Source organism: Trachypithecus francoisi, unplaced genomic scaffold (assembly GCF_009764315.1).
Source record: "Trachypithecus francoisi isolate TF-2019V2 unplaced genomic scaffold, Tfra_2.0 Lachesis_group15, whole genome shotgun sequence".
In the NCBI taxonomy this organism is placed as follows: Eukaryota; Metazoa; Chordata; class Mammalia; order Primates; family Cercopithecidae; genus Trachypithecus; species Trachypithecus francoisi.
Genome location: NW_022681460.1, coordinates 32,529,517 through 32,555,059, shown reverse-complemented (window position 1 = coordinate 32,555,059; position 25,543 = coordinate 32,529,517). Strand labels below are relative to the sequence as shown.

Below are 25,543 nucleotides of genomic sequence, written 5' to 3'. Positions count from 1 at the left end.
ATTTTCTTCCAATCTACAGTTTGTCTCTTCACTGCATTAGTTATTTATTCTGCTGTGCAGAAACTTTTTAGTTTGATGTAATCTCATTTGTCTGTTTGCTTTTGTTGCCCAAGCTTTTGGAGTCAAATGCAAAAAATTCACTCCCTAGACCAATATTGTGTAACTTTTCTCCTATGTTTTCCTCTATCAGTTTTACAGTTTCAGGTCTTACACTTAAGTCTTTAATCCATTTTGAGTTGATTCTTGTATATGGTGTGAGATAGAAGGTCCGATTTCATTCTTCTGCATGTGGATATTCAGTTTTTTCAACATTTATTGGAGAGACTTTTTTTTCCCGTTGTGTGTTTTTAGGACCTTTGTTGAAAATCAATTGATTGTAAATGTATGGGTTTATTATTAGGCTCTCTCTTCTGTTTCACTGGTTAATGTGTTCATCTATATTCCAGTTCCATGATGTTTTAATTACTATAGCTTTGTAATATAGCTTGAAATCAGGTAGTGTGATGCCTCCAGCTTTGTTTTTTTTGCTCAAGATCATTTTGGCTATTTGGGATCTTTTGTGGTACCATATGAATTTCAGGATTTTTTTTTTATGCTTATGAAAAATGACTTGGAGTTTTGACAAGGATTGTATTGAATCTGCAGATCACTTTGGGAGTATGGACATTTTAACAATATCAATTCTTTCAACCCATGAACATACCTTTCCATTTATTTGTGTCTCTTTTAATTTCTTTCACTGGTGTTTTACAGCTTTCATTGTACAAATTTTTCACCTCCTCAGTCAAGTTTATTAGGTAGTCTTTTTTTTGTAACCACTGTATATTGGATTTTTTTAATTTCTTTTTTTAGATAGTTTGTTGCTAGTATATAGAAACACTTCTGATTTTTGCATGTTGAATTGAATCTGCAACTTTCTTGTATTTGTTCATTAGTTCTGACAGTTTTCTTGGTGAAGTCTTTAGGGTTTTCTATGTATAAGATCATGTCATCAGCAAACAGCAACAATTTCACTTCTTTCTTTCCTATTTCTATGCCTTTTCTTTCTTTCTCTTGTCTAACTGCTTTGGCAAGGACTTCTGGTACTATGGTTGAATAGAAGTGGTGAGATTGAGTCTTGTTACTGATCTTAGAGAGTGAAATAAAATTTCTTTGTAATTTTACTTTTAAAAACTTTCATTTCTTTAGTTATGAAAGACACATATAACTATTATTTAAATTTACCAAAAAAAAGAGAAAAAAAAATTTAAAACATCCAAGAATTGCCCATAATCTCCAAACCCAGAAGTAACCTTGTTAACATTTTTGTGTATTTTCTTCTTGTCTTTTTTGGTAAGCATATACTGAATACTAAGTAGTTTGGAATTATGCTATACATATAGCTTTATAATCTTATTGTATTTAATATAATATTGTCTGCATGTTTACTTATTTTAAAAGTCAATAGAATTATCATTTGATTGGCTGCATAATAATGCAAATATGTAAATTAATGCACAGTGTGCTACCATTTAAGTGTTTTTCTCTATTTACAGACATTTGGTTGCTTCCTCTTTGTTATTACAAATATTCTGTTTGTACGTCTTTGTATATAAGAAGAGTTGTTCATATACATAATTATTTAATTAGGATAGACTCCTTGAAGTGGTATGGATCAAATGGAACAAACAAAAACATTGAAAGCTCCAGATACATGTGGGCAAATTTCTTTCCAGAATGTTAGGTGGACCCAACTTATACCCCACCAGCCAGGTTAAACTTCATTTTTATGTAGCCTAAACTTTTAAAGGGCTTACTGAATTTCATCCAGACTCTAAATCCATAAGCTGCTGGTAATTTGTATCCAGGCTTCTTTACATGGTCATGCTAATAAAATAGCTTAGGTAAACATGGGCACACCAGAGGGTGAGTCTACTGAGGTGCCTAGGGTGCAAAACTGAAGGAGGTGCTTACATGCCCCAGAGAGTGACTGGCTCTTAACATTTTACTCCCTATGCACCTTACCTACCTCACTCTAGTCTACACCTCAGCAAATAATTCATGTTTTCCCAGAATCTCCATGGGAGGGACATCCAGATAGGACCCATCTTCACCAATCATGCAGAATCAAGATCAGAATGCCAGGGCACTGGGCAATGTTTCTAGAATAAATCAAAACTTACTGTCTCAGGCTGGGCATGGTGGCTCATGCCTGTAATCCCAGCACTTTGGAAGACTGAGACATGAGGATAACTTGAGCCCAGAAGTTCAAGACCAGCCTGGGGAACAAAGTGAGACCCCGTTTCTATAATAAGTACAAAAAAAGTAGCTGGGCATGGTGAAATGTGCCTGTAGTCCCAGCTACTCAAGAAGCCGAAGTGGGAGAATGGCTTGAGACTGGGATGTCAAGGCTGCAGTGAGCCGTGATCATGCCACTGTACTCCAGCCTGGGCGCATCTGACTCTGTCTCAGAAACAAAACAAAACAAAACAAAACCCAAAACTTACTGTCTGTCCTCTCCTCCTCTCTTCCCTGGAAGAATGGAAACACAAGCTGTCTACACTACAGGCCCCTGGACAATGCCAGCTCAGGCTGTGGGAGGGCAAACTGATCCTATCAGAAGCTGGAAGTACATTATCACGCATTCTTTGTCGTGCTACAGAATTCGCATTTATTCTGAAGGTAAAGAGGAGCTGAATGGTCTCAGCAGATTTCCATTTCAGAGAGACGATGCTTCCTTGCTCAGCAGCATGATGGAACACCAGGAAGGGGGCTAGAGGGGAAACAGAGAAAGTAATCCAGAGTCTATGACCAGAGTCTGAGGCCAGGTAAGAGCTGGTGTAAAGCTCATTCATAGTGGAATGAACAGGATGGGGATGGGGGAGGAATGAATATGAGAGATTTCAAGGAGCTAGAATGGTCAGAATCTGATTGGCTTCAGGGTAAGGGAGAAGTTTAGGGTGAATGTTCAGCAGGTATTTGGATTGTACGACTCAGTAGATGGTGGTGCCAGGAAGGAGAGAGGCGGAGGAGTAGGTTTGGGGGTGAAGGTGGTGAGTTTGGTATGAACATATGGACCTAGATGTGCTTGCAAGATACCAAGAGAAAGCTGTCCAGTCAGCAGGAAGGGATATAAGTCTGCAGCTCAAGAAGGAAACTGGGCCTGGAGAATTAGATTTAAAGGGAGTCCCCATAGGTGGCAATGGATGAGGTGGCCAGAGATGGCATGTGGCGTGAAATAAGGACCAGATCAAGGTCAGACCTTGGGGAAGAGCAGCATTTGAGGAGAAGATAAAGGAAGGGGACTCAATGACGGAAGCTGGAAATGAGTGACCAGAGAAACGGGTATAGAACTGGAACACAGAGGTGTCGTGGATGTTAAGAGGCGCATTTTTTCCACAGTTATCAAATGCTTATTACAGGGCAGGCACTACACTGGGCAATGAGCTCTTCACCAATCACTCAATGAGATGCAGGCTGTGCCATCAGAGGCTTTCTGACTAGGAAGGGGTTCTAGTGAGGTGTCAAGGGTTTTAAGAAGGAGGGAGTGGTCAGATCACTACAAGGTCAAAATTAACTAGTCAGAGGACTGAGAAGTGAGCCCTAGATATGGGAGCTACGTGTCATTAATGATCATCCCACGAAGAGACAGATGTCAGTGGGTTGAGGAGAGGAGAAGAGAAAATGGAGTGAATATAGACAGTATTTACAAGAAACTTGGTGTGAACTGAAAGACTGAGACGGGATGAAGGTGAAAGAGGAAGACAGGAGAGCTTTAGGGTAGGAGGGACTTCGGAGGTTTCAAAGGATGAAGAGAGGCCAGGGGTGGCAACAATGTGGCATGAGGTGTTGCTGTCAAATCCTTGTGATGTGTGACAAAGAGAAAGCTGTGGGATTATGGACTGGGTCTCTGATCACCCTAAACACCTTGAAATTTGATTTTCTCTGAAGCTAGTAGCACTCTCTTCGTCTTGTCCCTCTGCTCCCCAGAAAGTTTGCTTGAACTTTTGAGTCCCCACTTTGTGCTGCCTGGTCCTTGTCTCCCTGCTGATTACGACCTGCCCCTCCTCCTTGCAGTCTCCTAAGGCCTCTGCACCTTCTGCTCCCATGCTCACAATGCCATTCTCTTTCTTATTTCTCTGACCCATTTTTTTTCTCCCTCCAATATTTAGCAGTGGTGTCACCTCCTCTGAGAAGCCTTCCGTGGCCCTCCCTCACCCCCTGCCTCTCAAGTCTCAATTAGGTGGCTTACTTCTGAGCTTCTGCAGCTCTCCACCACTCTTCTGTCTAAGGACTAATCACTCAGCATTGCCTTTTTTATCTCATTTGTCTCTGCTTCTAGACTGTGAGCCCCTTGAGGGCGCATTTATCCTTGTTTCCCCACAATCAAGAACAATGGTGAATGTTCATGAAATGTTGGGCATGAATAAATGAGTGAATCCTGACCCTTGCTATTTCCTGTACTTCATTCATTCATTCAACAAATATGTATTGAGGGCACTATACTCCAGGCACTGTGCCCATGGCTTGGGAGGCAATGGTAAGCAGAAAAGACCTGCTCCTCCCCTCGAGGTGCTGACAGTCTAGTGGGGGAGACAGACCTTCGTCAGACCGTTTTTGTGAAGACAAAAATCAAAAATTCTGCAGAAGGCTGGGCATGATGGCTCACACCTGTAATCCCAGCACTTTGGGAGGCCAAGTCAGGAGGATTGCTTGATCCCAGGAATTCGAGACCAGCCTAGGGATCATAGTGAGGCCCCATTTCTACAAAAGCAAGCAAAAGTACCCAGGTGTGGTGGCACATACCTGTGGTCCTAGCTACTTGGGAGGCTGAGGTGGGAGGATCACTTGAACCTGGGAGGTCGAGGCTTCTGTGAGCTGAGATTGTGACACTGCATTCCAGCCTGGGTGACAGAGTAAGATCTATCTTCAAAAAAAAAATTCTGCAGAATGTCAGACCTTCAAGGACCTTAGAAACCCCCTCACTTTAAAGATGAAAAAAGCAAGGCTCAAAAAGGTACACAAACTTGTGCCATAGTCACATAACATACCCGCAGAGCCCCACAGACCCCACGTTTCCACTTCTGGTGCTCTCCTCTCACCATCAGAAAATGAAAGAAAGTTATATTGATGGACATAAAACTCAGGTTGAACCAAGTAAATATGTTTTTGTACGTCACAAACAGTTGAATGTCAGCCATTTTCTGTGGTTCAAATTAACATTTTCTTGCTTAACTCTTACAGCATGCCAGTAAAGTTAGTATTATTCCCCCCATTTTATAGGAAACTGAGACACAGAAAGATCAGAGGTGCCACTGCCCAAGGTTAACAGCTAGTTTGTGGCTCCCCTGGGATTCACACTAAAGTCTGACTGATGCCAAGTCTGCACTCCTTCCAATACCGTAAGCTGCTTCATCAAATAAATCTAACCTCAGACAAGCAGTGGTGGCTCTTGGGATTGCGGTGATAGCATTGAGAAGACCTCGTGAGTCTTGACTAACCTCTGTTGAAGGCCTGGTCTCTGCTCTACTCCCCAGGCAAGAGGGCGGGAGATGAAGCGAGGTAGAGATATTCCATCCACAATTTCACATTCTGAAATGCATTGCAGGCTGTCCCCTTGACAAATACTCGTTTTTGTTTGTTTTGTTTCTGTTTTTAAGCACTGAGACATTTAATTGGCTATGGGAATTTCATTCTAAAGGCATTGACAAGAGTCTAAAATGTTGGCATTAGGGTCAAATAGATATCTACAAGTTAGAAAGTAGTACGTTCTATGAGAAATGGGAATAATACAATCTGAGAATTCTAATAAAGAAAATAGGTGGACAAAATTCAGAGCTTTAAATTAAAAATAAATAAATAAATAAATAAACAAATAAATAAAGTAACCTGACATCTTCAAGTGGGAAGGCATATGGTATTCCCAGGCATAGGAATTCAGACATATGTACAAGGGGAAAAAAGAGATGATCTAGGCTGAGATTTTTCATTTAAGTCCGTAACTTGGACTATAGGCTGAGATCTTATCTAAGAAGCAGTTAGACAAACATATTCTTGATGTGTTCTTTTTACTCTGTGGCAAGGCAGTAGCAGGCCAAGGCTGTCTGTGTGTTAGGGGCCCAAGTTTGTGGGAACAGAAGTCAGTAATGGTGGCAAGACAGCTTGATCAAATACCCTGAGACCGGACAGAAGCTGATAGGTCAAAGCTGGGTTGGTACCCCCACCCCAGACAGCCCTCGCGGCCCTTTGGCTGCAGGCAACAGCTCAGATCTCCCTCAGATGTGCAGGCCTCAGAGGTCAAGGAGTGTTCACACTCTATCCGTCAGGGATCTCCAGAGGAAGAGAAGCAATAGGCTGTCCACATCCATATCCTTATGCCTTTCTCTGTCTGGATCACACATTTGTGGGGACTGCCAAGTCTGAGATCTGCAGGGCAGACTAGGAGGCTGGAAGTTCTGGCAGAAGCTGGCGTGTTGCTGTCTTGAGTAGGAAGGCAGTCTGGAAGCAAATTCCTTCTTCTTTGAGAAACCTTAGTCTTTTCTCTGAAGGCCCACAGCTGACTGGATGGGGGCTCCCCACATGATGGAGGGTAATCTGCTTTACTTAAAGTCCGCTGATCTAACTGTTAATCACCTCTTTTAAAAATATCATCACAGTAACATTTAAACTGATGTTTGACCAGAACCAATACCATGGTCTAACCAAGTTTACCCATAAAATTAACCATCACACACACATTTTAGAGAACATGATTTGAAAAGCAAAGTAGTAGTTACCAAAAATCCACTTAGGAAGGAATCAAAGGAAATGAACTATTTAATATTTACAGCCAAGGAAAAATACAAAATGCTCAACTCATTATGTGGAAGAATGCCCAGCCCCTATAACAATTCAAGAAATGCAATATAAATAACATGATGGGTGCATGCTCATTAAATTCATGAAAGTTAAACACACACACACCCCCAGTGCTAGTGGGTCTGTGTGGAACCCACACCCCTATTGGTGCAGCTCTGGCAGCGGACCTACCTTTCTAGCATCGCCTTCAGCCAACAGGACTAGAGCAGTGAAGCGCCTCGCACATCTCAGGGAGCCTGCTGACTTCTGGAATGGACTTGAAAGGTTTCGAAGCCATCTCATTGCCTAAACCCTTACTTCACAGCTGAGGAAACAGATCTGGAGAGAAGCAACTTGCCATCTCCCACCAGTAAGCAAAACGGGTTCAAGGCAGTGTGCTGGCTTCCTGACTGCCTGTTGTCTTCCTGCTGTACCAGGTCATGGCCTCAGAGAGCTGTGCAAAGGAGCTCCATTTTTAAAATTAGAAATCACAACTTTGGTTGAACATTGGAATCACATGAGATTTGAAAACTGTTGATGACTGGGTCCTACCCTTAGAGGTTCTGATTTAATTGGTCTGCTCTGTGGCCTGGGATTTTTAAGCTCCTCAGGTGATTCCAATGTGTAATCAGGGCTGAGCCTTAGATGGTTGTATGCTACATGTCCACTATTCTGGTAGCAAATAATTCTTTTCTCTCTTCCTGAAGACCACACTCTTTGATGGAGAATAGCAAAGTAAAATTGGATTCTGTTAGCAGAATCTCAGCCTCATCGTAACTGTTTATTAACATTGCCTCATCTCTGCCAGGCGCAGTGGCTCACACTTGTAATCCCAGCATTTGGGAGGCTGAGGCAGGCAGATCACTTGACCTCAGGGGTTCAAGACGAGCCTGGGCAACATGGCAAAACCCCGATTCCACAAAAAATACAAAACTTAGCTTGGCATGGTGGCGAATGCCTGTAATCCCAGTTACTCAGGAGGCTGAGGTGAGAGGATAGCTTGAGCTCAGGAGGTCAAGGCTGCAGTGAGCTGAGATTGTGCTACTGCATTGTAGCCTGGGCAACAGAGTGAGACCCTGTCTTCAAAAAAAAAAACCAAAATTAAAAAAAATGAAATCTTGTTTCATCTTCTCCAAGTGGTATACTTCCTTCTACTGACTCTCCTAGCTCAGGATGCAACTGGAAAGAATTCTGCTTGTCTTTACCATGTCACCTGAGTCTCATTTAGACTCTGGCCTCCCTTGACTCATTTTTATGGGTCCCTTCAATTCTGTGGAATTACACCCTTGAGTTTGTGCTTCTCCTTCCATATTTCATGCCTGTCTTTGTAAAGTCAATTCTGCACACTGCTAAGGGTTTATAGAGATGTGTAACATACAGGCCAGGCATGGTGGCTCACAACTATAATCCCAGCACTGTGTGAGTTTGAGGCGGGAGGATCCCTTGAACCTAGGATGTGGAGATTAGCTTGGACAACATAGTGAGACCCCTTCGCTACAATTTTGGTTTTTTTAAATTAGCTGGGCATAGTGTCACACACCTGTGGTCCCAGCTACTTGGGAGGCTAAGGCAGGAGAATTGCTTTAACCTAGGCGGTTGAGGCTGCAGTGAGCTATAATTGCACCACTGTACTCCAGCCTTGGGCAACAGAGAGAGATCTTGTTTCAAAAAAAGAAAAAAAATAGAGTTTCTCATCGATTGATCCCACTGTGAAGTGAGTGGGATGGTCAGAAGGCCTATTGCCACAACAGCACGGTGTGCACATTCTGATGAAAGCATGTAAAGGAGAGAAGCACTGAATTCAGTGGGAAGGAGAAAAACTGAAGAATGCTTTCAGGAGGTGGTATTTTATCTGGGAATGCACGGAGCTGTCTGGGTAACAAAGGGTATGAAGACTTACAGGAAGGGAATTCCAGACAGTTGGGACATCGGGAGCAAAGCATAGAGATGTAATTGACAACAGCAAGAAGTTGGGGGCAGAGTGGGAGCTGAGAGTGGGAAAGTGAGTAGGAGCCTTACTATGGGCCTTATATGCCCAACTTCCATGGATTTTACTTTGAGGATGAAGGGTTTTAAGAGGGGAAGTGACATAATTGTGATTTTCATTCCATGGTATTGGTGGGATGGTTGGATTAGAGAAGGATGAGACCAGAGGCAGGAAAGCCTGCTGCCTCCCATATGCTAAGTAATGACACCTAAGGCAGCAGGGTGGGGATGGAGAGGGCAAGACAGCAGGGGCAGGGTGGGGGACTTTGAGAAGGAGGTCAGCCAGGACTGGCCGCCTGACTGCTGTGGGCAAGGCCCCAGCTGGCCTTTCATGGCCTTTATGCACATCAGAAAAATGGACCCGTATGAGCAGATACATATCTAAGAAGTGGAGCTAGAACTGGATGTACCCTGGTGTTCTCAGTGGCTCTGGAGGAGGATTGAGAGATGGGCGGGGGTTGGGGGGTGTGCGGGGTGGGGGTGTGCCAACATCTGGGTGTTTTGCACTACATACAAGGACTTCTTTTCTTGGCTGTTTCAAATGCTGAGAAAGGAAGATCATTTTCATTAGCTGGTTTCTGCTTCTTTGTAAAAATTAAGTTCTCTATCTTGTCAGATGAAATAGTCAGCAAGGTGAAGTGTAACTTATCAGATGCTCGGCCATTAGCTGAATGAGACTTCCAGCAGAGCTCCCTCGTCACAAACCCCCATCCCTGCTCCAGCTCACCACTGAGAAAGTTCTGACACCTCTTGGGAAAACATCCACGCACAGACTAAGAACTAGAACAAGCAGACATCAATAAGTCTCATAGGTTGGAATTTGTCATTTTATCTAAAATAAAAATGGGTGTTCAACAAAAGTACACCATATGTTCAGTTCAAAAAGCTGTCTCGAATGTCATCCTGTATCACCTTAACTTGGTACATGCCTATCCTTTCTTCATAACCTCCTGGGGCTCATTCAATAAATATTTATCGGGCACCAACTTTGTGCAAGGTCCGTGTTAACTTGTATATGAGGAGACGATAAGCTCAGATCTTCCACATCTAAGCCAATTTCCTGGCAGTGGGAGGCAGATCTTCCAACGTGATGCTATGGCCAGTCTTGCTTCCAACCCTGGAGCCAGAATCCCTGGCTCTAACTTCTGGCTCCTTCACTTTTACAAGTTACTTAAAGTCTTTGTGTCTCAGTTTCCTACATATAAAATAGGGATAATGACAAGGCCTACCTCCTAGGGTTGTTTTGAGGAATAACCTGAGTTAACGCATGTAACAGGAGTTAGCATAGTAACTCGCACGTAGGAAGTGCTCGAGCAGTGTCAGATTTTCCTATTACTTGCTTTGTGTAATACATCATTTCAATATTAATAACCATACTCTCAGATGGCGAAAAGATGCCAATGACGCAAAAAATATTCCATGATATATTATAATTTGAGTTTAAAAGAAAGTTTCAAACAGTGTAATTCTTCGAGAATTATAAGAAATACAGATGCAGAATGGCAGAGGTTACTTGTGAGTTATATTCATCTTCTCCTTTATGATTAATCTATTTTCTAAATTTTTTTACATGGGCATGTAAACAGGAAAAAAGTTACTTAATAATATTAACAATAATGAAAAAGACCATAGCTATATCCTATTCATCCGTCTTCTGTTGGCTAGAATCCAGGCTTCATGAAGGCAAAGGCAGTGGCATCTCAGAATTTGACAAAACTCCTTTCGTCAGTGTCTGGTTCCATTTCAGGCCGGCCCAAAGTCAAAGTAAGAGCTGGGCCAAGCTTTTTTCCATTCCAACCTCCTCTTTCATTCCCTCCTGTCTCCCCTCTTAAGTGCCCATCTAACGGGCTGATTCCTTCCTTCATTCAACTAATAGGTATTGAGGGTCCACAGGGGTCCAGCACTGTGCAAGGGACTGAATGCGAAGAGAACTCTGTCCCCGGTGTCCTTCGGCCTCATGCTGCCCATCAACTGTGATGGCCCATTGCCCGGAGTGCATGCCACTCCCCGGTCTTAACTCTGCCCACGCCTGCAGAGCACACACCTGTCTCTGCTCCATTTTCTACAGATGACATAATCCCTGTGCATCTGTCCTGATGTGTCCCTGTGCATCAGTTGAGTCCTGGCAGAAAATAGCATTGCCTTCAAAAGGGCTAACTCATGAGAGTTAAATAAAAGGACAATTCGAAGAGATGTAGGCAGAGTTCAGGGATCCAGTCAGGCATGTTGATGCCCCCAAGGACTAGGAATAGCAGGAAGCCAGGACTACTCCTTGACTAGAAGGGGAAATATTATTATTGGAGTTTATTGAAGATACTGTGATTATCTGCAATCACAGAGTAACACAGGCATTGCTAGTCCCTGGCATCAAAGCCAGGAGAGAATGAGGAATAAATACCCTGACGTCTTTCTTCCTCCTCCTCCTCCTCTCTCATCTCCTGTCAGTGCCCATTTGGCTGAAATCATGAGCCAAAGAACGAGGATGCTCAAGTGATGCAGTTCACCTAGCAATGTGTTACTCTCCATAATGATGGTTTTATGGTGGATCAAAGTTAAAATGTATACATCCTTAAGAGCCTTATAAAAGAATGGCGTCCATTTCAGACCTGGGTAGACCAGTGGGGGAGATTATTTTAGGTCAGACCTCTTCAAATTAGACCTTCTGAGTAATGAATCCTCCAGTTTCTTCTGTAGGTACTTGGAAAATGCTCAAGAAGAGGCTAAATGAATGCATTGAAACTTGGTAGTTTTTTCTCCTTCTTTCACATTTTATTCTGGTTAGATTTGAAGCAAATCTGGAGGGAGAGGGGTGCTTGGTTGATTTGAGTAACTAGACTGTCTCTACAATGTCTTTACTTTTTTTGTTCATAGTAGGCCTCAAAGACAAAGACGAGAAGTACACGAAGATGCCCACAAGCAAATCAGGTATGACCATAAGCACATGCACACTGTTTTGCAGATGTTTCTTCCCTGAACCTTGACCATAGTGATTTTCGGCAGAGCCCCTCCCTGACCCCTCACCAAGGATCAGAAAGTGGAGGGTGGGGGACCAGAGGAAGGGGAGCCTGAAAGGAGACGGCAGCAGCGGGTGGGGAACTGGCTCCTGGATCAAGCTGGTGAGAGAGGATGTCCGTGGCAATGGGAGCTGGTGTTCCTTCTCTTGACAAACCCGGCTTCCTCTCTTATAGCTGTAAGCAGCTCGCTGGTTCCAGTTCTTTCCCTGGGCCACCTGCTTTGCTGCCAGCAAGGTGATTCCTCGCTTTAGAAGGACACTTCCTGGTGGGTTCAGAAATAGCAATGGCTCCTCCCATTTGTGTACCACTTTCTAGTTTGAGAAGTACTTCTAGGTTGGGTGTGGTGTCTCACACCTGTAATCGCAGCACTTTGGGAGGTCTAGGTGGGAGGATTGCCTGCAGGCCAGGGGTTTGAGGCCAGCCTGGGCAACAACATAGTGGGACCCCTGTCTCTACAGAAAATTTTAAAATTAACTGGACTCAGTTGTGTGTACCTGTAGTCCCAGCTACTTGGGAGGTTGAGATGGGAAGATCACTTGAGTCCAGGGTCACTCGAGCCCTGGAGTTTGAGGCTGAAGTGAGCTAATGATAGGTCACTGCACTCCAGCTTGTGTGACAGAGCAAGACCCTGTCTCTAAAAATAAATAAGTAAATAAAAATATAAAATAAAGAGGGGATAACTAAGAATATATATCTGTATATACTTGTATACAAGAAACTCTGCTCAGATAGACAAGAAACCAGTAAGAGAAATACCTGGCCAGGTGCGGTGGTTCATGCCTGTAATTCCAGCACTTTGGGAAGCTGAGGTGGGTGGATCACTTGAGGCCAGGAATTCAACATGGCAAATTCCCTGTCTCTACTAAAAATATAAAACTTAGCTGGGCATGGCGGTGAGCACCTGTAATCCCAGCCACTTGGGAGACTGAGGCATGAGAATCACTTGAACCTGGGAGGTGGAGGTTGCAGTGAGCCGAGATGATACCATTGCACTCCAGCCTAAGTGACACAGTGAGACTCTGTCTCAAAAAAAAAAAAAAAAAGAAAAGAAACACCTGTGGATGAGGGCTGGGGCAGGTGGAGGCAGAAGTGGGAGGCTGAGTCTTCACTACATTTCTTCTTCTAAAAAATTTTCAAATGCTAAAAGTATGTTACCAATAGAGAAAAAGAGAAAATAAATACAAATAACCCCAGGTGCAGTTCAGAAGCAGCAGCAGGAGTAGCCGCCTTCCATGCAGACGGGATGGTCAGCATTTCCCTCGAGGGCAAGGTCCTGCTCCCTCCACAGTGGGCCAACAGAGATCAGGGGACCAGGCTCGGACCATACTCACTTGCTCTCCCCTCCAGCTCAAAACCCCTCAAAAGGCTGAGGCACTTTAAGGGAATTTGGGCTGTTAATAACAAGACTAGAACCAGCGATTTTCAGTGTTGGTTACACATTAAAATCATCTGGGAAACTTTAAAAAGACCAATTTCTAGGCCCTATTTCCAGACACTCCAAATCAGCATCTCTGAGGTGGGGCTTGGCCATCATTTTTAAAGCTCCACTGTCAAGGTCAAAGTCAATGTCTTGGATCTTCTGGGTCAGTTCATTTATCCAGAAAGATGGAGAAAGGAAGAGCAGATGTCCAATAGCTTAAAAGAAAAGCAGCACACCCCACCACACCTATCAAGATCAAATTAGAATGCGAGTGACTTTGTATTTGTCTTGGTTGGAATATATGATCAGCCTGGTTTCTTCCCCCTTGGCAGCCCAATTCTGAGACGAAGCCCGGACATCACCAAATCGCCTCTGACAAAGTCGGAACAACTTCTGAGGATAGATGACCATGATTTCAGCATGAGGCCTGGCTTCGGAGGTATGGGACGTGTGCTCTCGGGGTGCGCTCTTTCTTCTGGTCCTCTGTCTGTGGGCAGGAAATTAGCCAAGGTACAGCACAGCTTTGCTCTCCCCTGACCCAGTCTGCCTCGTCTGTGCTTGGTGGACAAGACATCGAGCCGACAGTACATTCTGAGCATCTGCCTTGCCCCGCCCTGGGTTCTGCTGAACACAGTCTGAGGAGGCATCTGCTGCTGGGTGGCTGCTGCCCCTCTAGGATGGCTCACAACGAGGGAGGCCAGCAGCTGGCTGTAGGAAGGGCAGGGGAACACAGAGCAGCTGCAGCCCAACACTGCCTCCTCAAAATACCTGGAAATAACAACCTTGGACTAAATTTGTTGTCATCTGGAAGCTGGCAGATAGAGTTCAGGGTACATATCTTAGGGCAGAATGTGATCTGCTCATTTTAATTAAATGAAAATAGCTTGAGAGAATAATGATTTAGTGCAGAAGAATAGCAAAGCCCTATGAAGCTTAGCCTGCAGCTGCTGGGTTTCAGCCTTCTTAATGTCAAGAAGTTTTCATCCTTATGGGTTTATTTTCCTGGAAAAAAAAAATATTTATTTTAGAAATCATTCTCAGCCGGGCATGATGGAATACACCTGAAATCCTAACACTTTGGGATTTCATCTGCCCTTGCTGAGGTGGGCAGATTGCCTGAGCTCAGGAGTTTGAGACCAGCCTGGGCAACATGGTAAAACCATGTCTCTACTAAAAATACAAAGCTGTGGTGGTGTGCACCTGTAGTCCCAGCTATTCAGGAGGCTGAGGCAGGAGAATCGCTTGACCCCAGGAGGCGGAGGTTGTAGTGAACTGAGATCACACCACTGCACTCCAGCCTGGGCAACAGAATGAGACTCTGTCTCCAAAAATAAAGAAATAATTCTCTTGCCATTTATTTCTTCCAGTCACTTTTATCCAAAGAATAAATAGGCTGTAGAAGAGAGTCTCTATTCAGTCCGTAATCCACCATTATTGAATCCAAACCCACCTTTTTAATACTCTATAATGATTCAGTGTGCTCCATGCCTGCCCTTCATCCTGAGAGCAGGGAAGAAAGGGGGCAGGAATTGATTCCCTTCATTATCTTCCTTACTCTTTATCTATATTGAGTCCATATGGCCCAGAAATAACAAAAAATCTAATGTTTTAAGGTCACTTCATCACATTGCAAAGATGCAGATCTGTGGGTTTGGCTAATGACCTGAATATGACTTTGGTTCTGAGTGCCTATTACCAAACAATGCCTTTCTCATGGCCAGACAAGAGACACTGACTTCCAGGGTGAAAGAGGGTGCAAAACTAGAAGCCAAATACAGGGAATAATGTGGGTGACCTCATGCTAAGAAGTCAGTTACTCTTAGATCAGACCCAGCCTTTGACCTAGGTCTTCATCATACCTTCAGATGAGCATATATAACCAAGAAAGGATGTTTTCAAACTTTTGTTGGAATATTTCAGAAAGCCAGCCTATGGTTCCATGCTTTTGTCTCTGGTTTGACTTCAGGTTGGCATGACCAAACCTCCAAATCTGACATGACGTTGAGGTTCCAGGGGAAATGCTTCTTTTGCCTATTTCCTCCATAGTAAAATTTCAAGTAAAAACAGTGAATGCTCTTATCACACTCTGTTCCCAGGCCCTGCCATTCCTGTTGGTGTGGATGTGCAGGTGGAGAGTTTGGATAGCATCTCAGAGGTTGACATGGTAAGTGCTTCTCTGACTAGGGCCGTGGCAGGGGGATTCACAAAGCCTGTCCAGGGCCAGGAGCTCCACGCACCTGAATTCACTTAGTCTCACAACTGACCGGGGCGATGGGAATCCCCACACTCCTTTTACAGATGGCTCAAGAAGATTTGCCCAAAGTCACCCAATTGGTATGAAACAGAGCCAGATAACAAGCTTGGCCTTTCCCACTCCAGTGGTCAGGCTCTTGCCACTGGGATGCATTTTCTGGACAAAGGCTCTCAAATGTAAGCAGCAGGGCCCAAATTTGCAGCTGCCAAGTAAACACATCTTATTCCTGTGGATTCTGTACCTGGCTGTGGAAATGCAAAAGAAGCAAAAGAGTGTCCTTTTCTCCCCACTTTTTGGTGGGTTCAGATAAAAAGTGCAACATTCTCTAACTCCTTGACTTACAGGACATTTTAGGGACCTAGCTTAGTTTGGGTCCCCCAAGAAGCAGACCTGAGACAAGCAGTCACAAGCATAAGTATAAGCAGTTTATTTGGGAAGTGATCCTGGGAAACACCAGAACAGAGTAGGGAAGGGAGAGAGGAGTAAAAGGAAGCAAAGAGGGCTGTGCTATCAAACCAGTTACTATGGAACTGGTATAGAACTCAGTTACAGAACCACAGAACTCAGTGCCACTGGAGTAGTCTGGGAGTCAGCGAAGAACACACTTCAGGGTTATCCCGACTCAGGGGTGCGAGAGCTGGGGTATTTATCCACCACCTTCTCTCTGGTTGAGTGCTGCTTGCAGGCATTAACTTTCTGGCACTTGTGGCTTGAGTCACACATGGTGGCAGTAGCAGCCCCTCAAGTGTAGAGCAAATGCCAGGGGCTTGAGGCCGGCCCAGGCACGCTCACACTGTCTGCTCCAGGCTTCTCATTGAGTTCCTTGCCACTGCACCATTCTCTTCCTCCTACTGCAGCAAACTCTGGGGACTAGAAGCAAGACCTCCCTTGGCTCGGTTTCATTCCCCAGCTAAGTGATGGCTCCACAGGGGCTACGGAATCCACACTTCAGTGGGTTTGTGTGTGTCTGGGGTTCCCTCTCTGCCCCTCTGCCCCAGGACTTTACAATGACCCTCTACCTGAGGCACTACTGGAAGGACGAGAGGCTATCTTTTCCAAGCACCAACAACCTCAGCATGACATTTGATGGCAGGCTGGTCAAGAAGATCTGGGTCCCTGACATGTTTTTCGTGCACTCCAAACGCTCCTTCATCCATGACACCACCACAGACAACGTCATGTTGCGGGTCCAGCCCGATGGGAAAGTGCTCTACAGTCTCAGGTAGGAAGAAAAGCAGATTTTTCATATTAACCAAGAAAAGCATTGGTTTCACAACAGCAATTTGGGTTTTTGACTCTGAATGTCTACTTTCTAACTTTTCAGTAGCTGCCAGCTTCTCAACATCAAGGAAAACTAACTTTATATGTGAGTAGAAATTTTAAAGAATTAGCCTTGAAAATACATTTGGGGCAACTTCTCAAGCTGATACTATTCTATATGTTATCTTTCAATAATAAACAAGTTTTTTTCTCTAGTAGGAGTCAGAGAAATAAATAATGTGTTCTCAAGGACTTACCTCCTACAATCTCTCTGATTCCCATTTTTCAGGAACATTTTAGAACTTTTGTTTAAAAAAAGTTCTTCTGCTTCATCTGGCCACCACAGGCATGTTTTCTGTCCTTTCTCTCCACAGTGTCCTACTTGAGAAACTATGGGGACCCCCGGCTACTTTATGACTTGACATGCCATTCTGAACATCACGTTTTAAGTATAATAAATAAAATCTTCTTACCAGTTCAGACACTTTAAAAACATTTAATTGCTCATTAAACGCTGGCCTGAGGAAGCTTTCCTTAAACTCAGCTCCACAGTGTGGTTTTCAGGCTGCACAGGAGCTTTAGAAACTCATGGTACTCTAGGCATGTGGAGATGAGCAGCAGGCCTTCACAGAGAAGGGATGTGGTCACTTGCTGTGGTCTGCTCCTATTTTGCTGTGTGGACGATGCATTCCAGTTTCACGGACTTTGCTTTGGCTTCCATGTTGATGAATGGTAAAGATGAATCCACACATCAGTGTATAAGTAGAAAGTTCATGGATGGTTGCACAGTAGACCTATAGATCTATAGAGTCAGAGATTACAATGTTGAAGCTGACTTTCTGTCCCCATTCCCCAAAGGAATATTTATGATGATCCCTCCACACTCATTCTGGCCTGGAACCTAAGTAATTAGGTACCTGACACAGAGTGGGATTATGGGGTTTTCATCTTTAAGGCTTAAAATGCTTCCTCCCATAAGAAGTACTCAGGCGGATGCAGGATGTGCAACCCCTTCCCCAAGCCATGTTGAGCTGGTTCTCCCTGAAGTCCTCATTTCTGAAGCAGGTTTTCTTTCTTTTTCATTTTTTTCTTTCTTTCTTTTCTTCTTTTATTTACAGAGTTTTGCTCTGTTGCCCAGGCTAGAGTGCAGTGGCATGATCATGGCTTACTGCAGCCTCAACCTCTCAGGCCCAAGCGATAATCTGACCTCAGTCTCCTAAGTGGCTAGGACCAAAGGCATGTGCCACTATGCCCAGATAATTTTTTTAAAAAATATTGTTGTAAAGACAGAATATTCCTATATTGGCTCAGGCTAGTCTTGAACTCCTGAGCTCAAGCTGTCCTCCCACATTGGCCTCCCAAAGTGCTGGGATTACAGGTGAGAGCCACCACACCTGGCCCACTGAGACAGGTTTTCAAGGCATCTTAAGGTTCAAAAACTATCAACACAACAACACAACTCAGTGGCATCACCAGGGCTACAGAGTACTAGACCATAACATATGTGACCATTGGTATGCCAGTAAATGTTTAACAATTGGTTACCTGGGGGAAAAGTATGCATATCTATGTGTATATAAGTTTGTTATAAACATCACTGACATAAAGGATGTATAATGCTCTTTGTTATAAATTCTATGTTATGTATTTATAACTTAAGCACAATTTCCTAGTTCTTGGAAAAACCACTGTAAGTTTTTTATAATTCTATCATCAACAAATGAATGTAGATCTGATGAATGTTGGTTGATATTTTCTTTTCCATTAATAAGACAAAAGTGAAACAATGAAGGACTATATAGGAACTTTACTCATTCATCAAAGAAAAAGCAAGTTCTTTGCTGAATTGGATGATAGCTTTCAAACATTGAAATATGTCCTCAATATTTTGTACTACTCACAATGTAATGGTAATAGGCATAACGCTCTTTTAGGCTTAATCTGCCTTAAGTCTAGACAATCAACAAAACAATAAATCAAGCCCTGATTTATAGTGTTTGCTGATTTCTGTAGTGTAAATACTCCCATCCTGGCTGATGTCAGGCTCCCAACCTGATGTCACTAAATGCAGAATTAGGAAGAAATTGATGGCAGCACACCATTATGCAGTATTTCCGCCATACAGATGCAATAAGTGTAAATGACTTCAAGAATATAGATAATAATAAAATGTAGTTAAATGATTAGGAAGTGATGAGTATTTTTTACTTTTGTTTTTACAAGATAAGTCTGGTAATAGTGAGTTCTCTCAGCTTTTGTTTGTCTGGAAAAAGACTATCTCTCCTTTACATTCAAAGGATAATTTTGCTGGATATAATATTCTTGGATGACAGTTTTTTTTTTTCCTTTGAGCACTTTGAAATGTTCTTCTACTTCCTCCTGGTCGGCATAATTTCCACTGGGAAGTCTGTTGTCAGACAAATTGGAGCTTTTTTTTTTTGGAGATGGAGTCTCACTCTGTCCCCTGGGCTGGCTCACTGCAACCTCCACCTCTCAGGTTCAAGTTATTCTCCTGCCTCAGTCTGTCAAGTAGCTGGGACTACAGGTGCATACCACCACCCCCAGCTAATTTTTCTGTATTTTGGTAGAGATGAGGTTTCACTGTGTTGCCCAGGCTGGTCTTAAACTCCTGAGCTCAGGCAACCTGCCCGCCTCAGCCTCCCAAAGTGCTAGGATTACAGGCATGAGCCACTGTGCCCAGCCCAAGTTGGAGCTTTTTAATGTATTATTTGCCTTATTTATCTTGCTGCTTTTAGGATCTTATCTTTGTTCTTGACCTTTCAGATGGATTACTATATGCCTGGAGGTAGTCTTATTTGCATTGATTCTGTTTGGCATCCTCAGACCTTCCTATACCTGTATATTTATCTCTTTCTTGAGTTTTGGAAAGTTTCTTGTTATTATTCCTTTGAATATGCTTTCCACCCCTTGCTCTTGCTCAGCTCTGTCTTGAACACCAATAATTCTTAGATTTGGTCCTTTGAGGTAATTTTCCATATCTTATAGGCAGCCTTTGTTCTTTTTTATTCTTTCTTCATGTTTTCTCCTCTGACTATATTTTCAAAGAGCTAGTCTTCTAGCTCACAGATTCTTTCCTCTGCTTGGTTCGTTCTGCTGTTGAGAGCTTCTAAAGAGTTTGTCAGTTCAGCAAATGTATTTCACTCACAGTTCCCGCATTTCTGTTCGATTTTTGTTGTTATTTCAATCTCTTTGTTAAATATCTCTGACAAATTTCTGAATTGCTTTTTTATGTTATTTTGGATATCACTGCATTTCCTTAAAATTGCTATACTGGATTCTTGGTCAGAGAGATTACAAATCATGGTCTTGTTAGGATCCCCTTTTGGGGAGGTCCTAATTCCCTGTTTGCTGTTGTTTCTTGTTGGTATACATCTACGTCTTTGCATTGAGGATTAGTTATTTATTCCAGTTTTCTCTGTCCAGTTAGTTTTGTTTTTTATTGACTATATTTGTTTAGTGAATCTGTTACTAGGTTGCTGCCTCCTTTTCAGCTCTAGGGGGCACCTTAAGCCCAGGTTCGCCTCACTCCAGTAACCTGTCTGTCTGTGCACTACCAGTCCCAAATCGGGGAGGTCCCGAGAGAATTATCCCAGCAGTGTGGGAAGGCTGGCTAGGAGTTCGTGCCCAGGGGACCTACAGAATGTTCTTCCTACAGTACTACTGAACAGCCACTCTGATTTGGCATCTCCTTTGGTCAGGTTACAGAGCATAATTTCCAGGATGAGGATGGTAGTCCTGCCTCCCCTTTGTCTCTGGCTGTTCTCAGGGCTATTTCACCCTTCAGGCAATCATGATGCTTCCCATTGGTTAAGGTAAGGAGAAATCTCCTGCCAGGGAACCCAAGAAAGTAGGGAATCTTACTGATCACCTCAATTTCACTTTTTCCAGTGTAGAAGTCGTAAGTTGGGGGGAGATTTTCCATGCATTTGGTGGCAAGTAGAATGGGAGAGAGGAGCATCAGGGATGTGTTAGTCCAGTTCTCCTACTGTCATCTCAGTTTTTCTGCTTCTCTGTGACCCAGGGAACTGTCTCATCCTCATCCTTGAGCTCTGGGTTGTTGCTGGTGAAAATCTTGGCGTGATATATTTGTTTTTGGTTTTCGGTGATGGGGAGTAAAGCAGCTTGCCTCTATGCCACGATTTTGGAACTGGAAGCTATTGTTCATGTTTTTTACTGTGACATTTAACTTTAATGTTTAATAGTGACTGTGTTTAACAACTGGCTCACAAGCTTCCTAAAAATCTAGCAATCAGCTCCCGAAAGCCTGTAGAAGTCTAGTCAGTGCACCACTGGATGTGAGTGCAAGAAGGGAGTAGAAAATCTTTTGTATGTTCAGAATAAAAAATCCTCAGTGAGCCTCACCCACCAGGAAAACACCTCCTTTCCCTCTCTGTGCCTGAAAACAGATGAGTTAATTTCTCATTGCAAATAGAGTTATGAGTTTGTTCAATTTAAATGAAAAAAAAAAAAAAAGAGGTCTGCGTTACTGAAGACCACCACTTTGAAATTTATTTTAAGGAAAACATGTCAGCTCTGTTAGCCACTGGCCAGCTCCTAAAATACATCTAATTAACCATCTCCTCACTTCATTCACTCATTGATTACTCCACCAGGGTCTTATTAACAGCCTCCTGGGTGCCATGGTGGCCTGGAGAGTTGTACGAATGAAAGCCATGCCAGGTTCTAGATCAAGCTCTGGGGACATAAAGACAGAAATAGAGGTCACTGTCCTTCCTGGGACTGCAGGCTAGTGGAGGAGACAGGCACAGAACCCAATGCTTAGTACACAAATGAGGAATGCAGCAGTGCAGTGGGAGGAGGAGCAGGGAGCCACAGATAATAGGATGATGAGAACAGTTTCCTAGGCATCAGCATAAAATAAAAACTGAAATCCACAAGTAAGATGCTCTGTTATGCTTGGTAAATATTACTAAGGTAATATTGAAAAACCAGTTCCTTGACTTTTGAATCCCTAGTCAACTTCAAGATATAAAAGAGTCAGTGAGGCCGGGCGTGGTGGCTCAGACCTGTAATCCCAGCCCTTTGGAAGGCTGAGGCAGGTGGATCATCTGAAGTCAGGAGTTTGAGACCAGCCTGGCCAATATGGCAAGATCCCATCTCTACTAAAAATACAAAAATTAACTGGGCATGGTGACACATGTCTGTAGTTGCAGCTACTCTGGAGGCTGAGGCTGGAGAATTGTTTGAACCAGGGAGGTGGACGTTGCAGTGGGCTGAGATCGCACCACTGCACTACAGCCTGGGAGACAGAGCAACACTGTAAAAAAAAAAAAAAAGAAGAAGAAGAAGAGGAAGAAGAAGAAGAAGAAGAGGAGTCAATGACAGCGGGAGAAAGGAAAGATTTGTGAAATTTTCCCAGGAGAGCACTGTGGGCATGCCGTGAGTGGGCCTTCACTGGGACCGCTCAGAAAGTTTGGTGTGTGTGTGCCTGCAGTTTGGGACACTGTGCAGTTAGGTGGGAGAGAAGAGCTGTCTGACCACCCTGGGGGCAGAGCCAGAAGTTTTTGCTGCAGTGGGATCAGCCTGTACTTATCTGTGAGTGTATGTGGAGAGGATGGTGGGTGAACCAAGAGCTGGAAAACAGAAGCCTGCAGTGTGGAGGCGCCCAGTCATGGGAGTGAGGAAGCCAGGTAAGAAAGTATCAATTTCCACCAGGTAGCAGGCCCAGAGAGCAGGAAACCGCCCAGCCACAGAACTGCCCTGCGCCCACCTGCCTGTCTCCTTGCACTTCCACCTGTGCAGGAGAAGATCGGAGATGGGCAGAAGCTGACCACTCAAATGCCAACTTTTTTTTTCCTTTTTTTTTTTTTTTGATGGAGTCTCCCTCTGTCGCCCAGGCTGGAGTGCAGTGGTGCGATCTTGGCTCACTGCAACCACCACCTTCCAGGTTCAAGCAATTTTCCTGCCTCAGCCTCCTGAGTAGCTGGGATTACAGGCACACGCCACTACACCTGTCAAATGGCAACATTTTATCTTAGCTGAGGAGGGACAGCAGAAGTCTTCATTTGAATGAACTTTGAAGCTAATGAATACCTCAGACCAAAACTCTTAATTTCTGAATTAGGGTGTTGTTTGTAACTTAGAGAGGGTTTTGACTATTACATGAGAGTGAGCAGAAGAGCCACGGGACCTGCCAAGTTTCCATCCAGGGCAGGGAAGAGCCCCGCCAATGAATCCTTTAAAGGGACTTGTGGAAACGACAATAAACATGGGCTTTGATTACATCACAAATAGTTGTTTTACATTTAAGTTATACGGAGAGAAGCATCAAGTCAGGGTGGGAAGACCCATTCTGATTATGTCTGTAATTCTGAAAACAACTAACAGAAAGAGAAGGAGTATTCAGTCCCCTTGTTCGTAGCAAAACATTTCCTTCCTTGGGCATTCCATGTCCCTAAAGTTAGCTCCAAGTGCCCCTGAAGTTAGTTCTTAGCTTATTTCATGTTGATGATGCCATTGGGCATCGTTATGCAGTGATGTACCCACAGAAATGGAAACCCATCCATTACACATCCCAGTCAGCTGCCAGCCTGACCCCCACCTCAACCCTGCACCCTAACATTCCCTGTTTATCAGGATTTCCGGGACACAGAAGACCACCCAGCTGCTGGCAATCAAAAATGCCTCATAGATAGAATATAACCATTCCATCCTCAAAGCAGTGGGAAAAAATGAGGCAAATGTTTGAAAAATTCCATTTCAAGAATGCTCTTTTCCTTGAAATTTCCATTTAAATTAAAAGTGATTTTTCTTTTTGACCATGAAATTATTCATATAATTTCCACAACTTTTACATAGCAAATATTGCGTGGTCGAAGGAAAAGTAGTCCACTCAGCACCAGCGAAGAAGAGTTAATCATGTCCTGCTGCGAAATTTCCCACTGGATAGGAGGCTTTTCACCTATGAAGAATGATCTGTATGTGTTTGGCTTTTGATGCAGAAGCCTCTTTCCAAGTGTAAACTCTGAAATACAATCACTCAGTGCCAGCAAGTGCTTGCCTGTTAACACAATAAGAACTTTCAGTGTTTTTCCATTACTTTGATCTTTGATCTCCAAGGAATTATCCACTAACAACACATATGTCCACTATACTATTATCAATATAAAAATATCAACATTGTTAAAGAAAAAGTGCCAGGCTTGGCAACTGGGGTAAGTGTACACCATATTGTATACGATATTGAATATCAATAAAATCAATAAAAGAACAAAAGAACTGGAATTTATCTGAAACAGGAGAACAATATATGGTCCTAGGGCTTCTTTTAAGAAACCACATCATGTAAGTTTTTATTTCACATTATTATGTTGATTGAGACCATTGCTTCTTTAAAATGCTTGAATGTGATAAGAGTTAGCAGAGACATTCTATTTGCCTCACACTGACCCTTGGGTTAAACATAAATACCAAAGAGTACTCCAGTGAGGATATCTCTCTCTCTTTTTTTTTTTTTTTTAGTAGAGACGGGGTTTCACCGTGTTAGCCAGGATGGTCTCGATCTCCTGACCTCATGATCCGCCCGTCTCGGCCTCCCAAAGTGCTGGGATTACAGGCTTGAGCCACCGCGCCCGGCCAGGATATCTCTCTTAAGCTACTTATCTAAACCCTGACACATTGCTTATGAAGTATGAGAAGAGGCATTTATGATATTGGAAGGAAGCAGAAGATTTTCTGTTTGTTTTATCATTTTGCACTTGTCTTTTGCAGGCTCTGAATAAATCAATTTTGTCTTTTTGGCCCTAGGGTTACAGTAACTGCAATGTGCAACATGGACTTCAGCCGATTTCCCTTGGACACACAAACGTGCTCTCTTGAAATTGAAAGCTGTGAGTAGACTTGTGCCCAGGCATCAGCACATAGCTCCCGATAATTCTCAACACCTCTACACCTCTAACTCTCAGCTGCAGGAACAGTGTGTGTTCCTTATTCATGAGTAGACTTTTTTTTTTTTTTTTTTTTGAGATGGAGTCTCACACTGTCGCCCGGGCAGGAGTGCAGTGGCGCAATCTCTGCTCACTGCAACCTCTGCCTCCCAGTTTCAAGTGATTCTCCTGCCTCAGCCTCCCAAGTAGCTGGGATTACAGGTGTCTGCCACCACACCTGGCTAATTTTTTGTATTTTTAGTAGAGATGGAGTTTCACCATGTTGGTCAGGCTGGTCTCGAATGGCTGACCTTGTGATCCACCTGCCTCGGCCTCCCAAAGTGCTGGGATTACAGGCGTGAGCCACCGCACCCAGCCTTCATGATTATACTTTTAAAGTAATGTGGTAGACTGAAGCTAGGTCTAGGGTAATTTTAAATATCGGGAACAAATTTGAAACTAAAATCTTCATTGCCGTAACTGGTCTTTTTAATGCCCTATGGCAATGGTTTTAAACTTTGTTCTATTGAATCAGGGTAACTGCTTGGGAAGGGGAAGGAGAGGGATAAGCGAATGTGGGTCTCCTAAGCCCTTTGCCCAACACACACACACACACGAGTTCATCCAGAGAGCTCATTTTTGATATGTTTTATTGCTCTTCTGAATGTAATTTCTGCTGAAGAAAAGATTTCCTGGCCAAAACAAGTCTGACAACAGTTGCCCTAGGGAACTGCCACTGTGAGTTCATGTGGTGGATGAGACTCTCAAGCACAACAAGCGACTTCAGGAAGCTTGCACACACACAGACATCCTGGAAAAGCTAAAAACCAGGCCCCGTGACACCATAGGCGCAGGTGACAAAAGAAAAAATATGCAAATTGGACTA

General features: G+C 43.5%; 1 protein-coding gene across 5 annotated transcripts in view; it reads left to right on the top strand.

The window, feature by feature from the left end:
- Positions 1-25,543, top strand: part of GABRR1 (gamma-aminobutyric acid type A receptor subunit rho1) — a 53,000-nt gene that overhangs the window by 15,998 nt on the left and 11,459 nt on the right. For 2 of the 5 annotated variants that reach the window (XM_033234590.1, XM_033234589.1), the window contains exons 2-7: positions 10,468-10,566; positions 11,674-11,727; positions 13,569-13,675; positions 15,333-15,400; positions 16,489-16,712; positions 24,539-24,621. In XM_033234590.1, the coding sequence (XP_033090481.1) occupies positions 13,657-13,675; positions 15,333-15,400; positions 16,489-16,712; positions 24,539-24,621 (394 nt within the window). In that variant the 5' untranslated portion in view covers positions 10,468-10,566; positions 11,674-11,727; positions 13,569-13,656. The remainder of the gene's footprint in view (positions 1-10,467; positions 10,567-11,673; positions 11,728-13,568; positions 13,676-15,332; positions 15,401-16,488; positions 16,713-24,538; positions 24,622-25,543) is intronic. The other 3 variants (XM_033234586.1, XM_033234587.1, XM_033234588.1) reach the window with 3 other exon arrangements.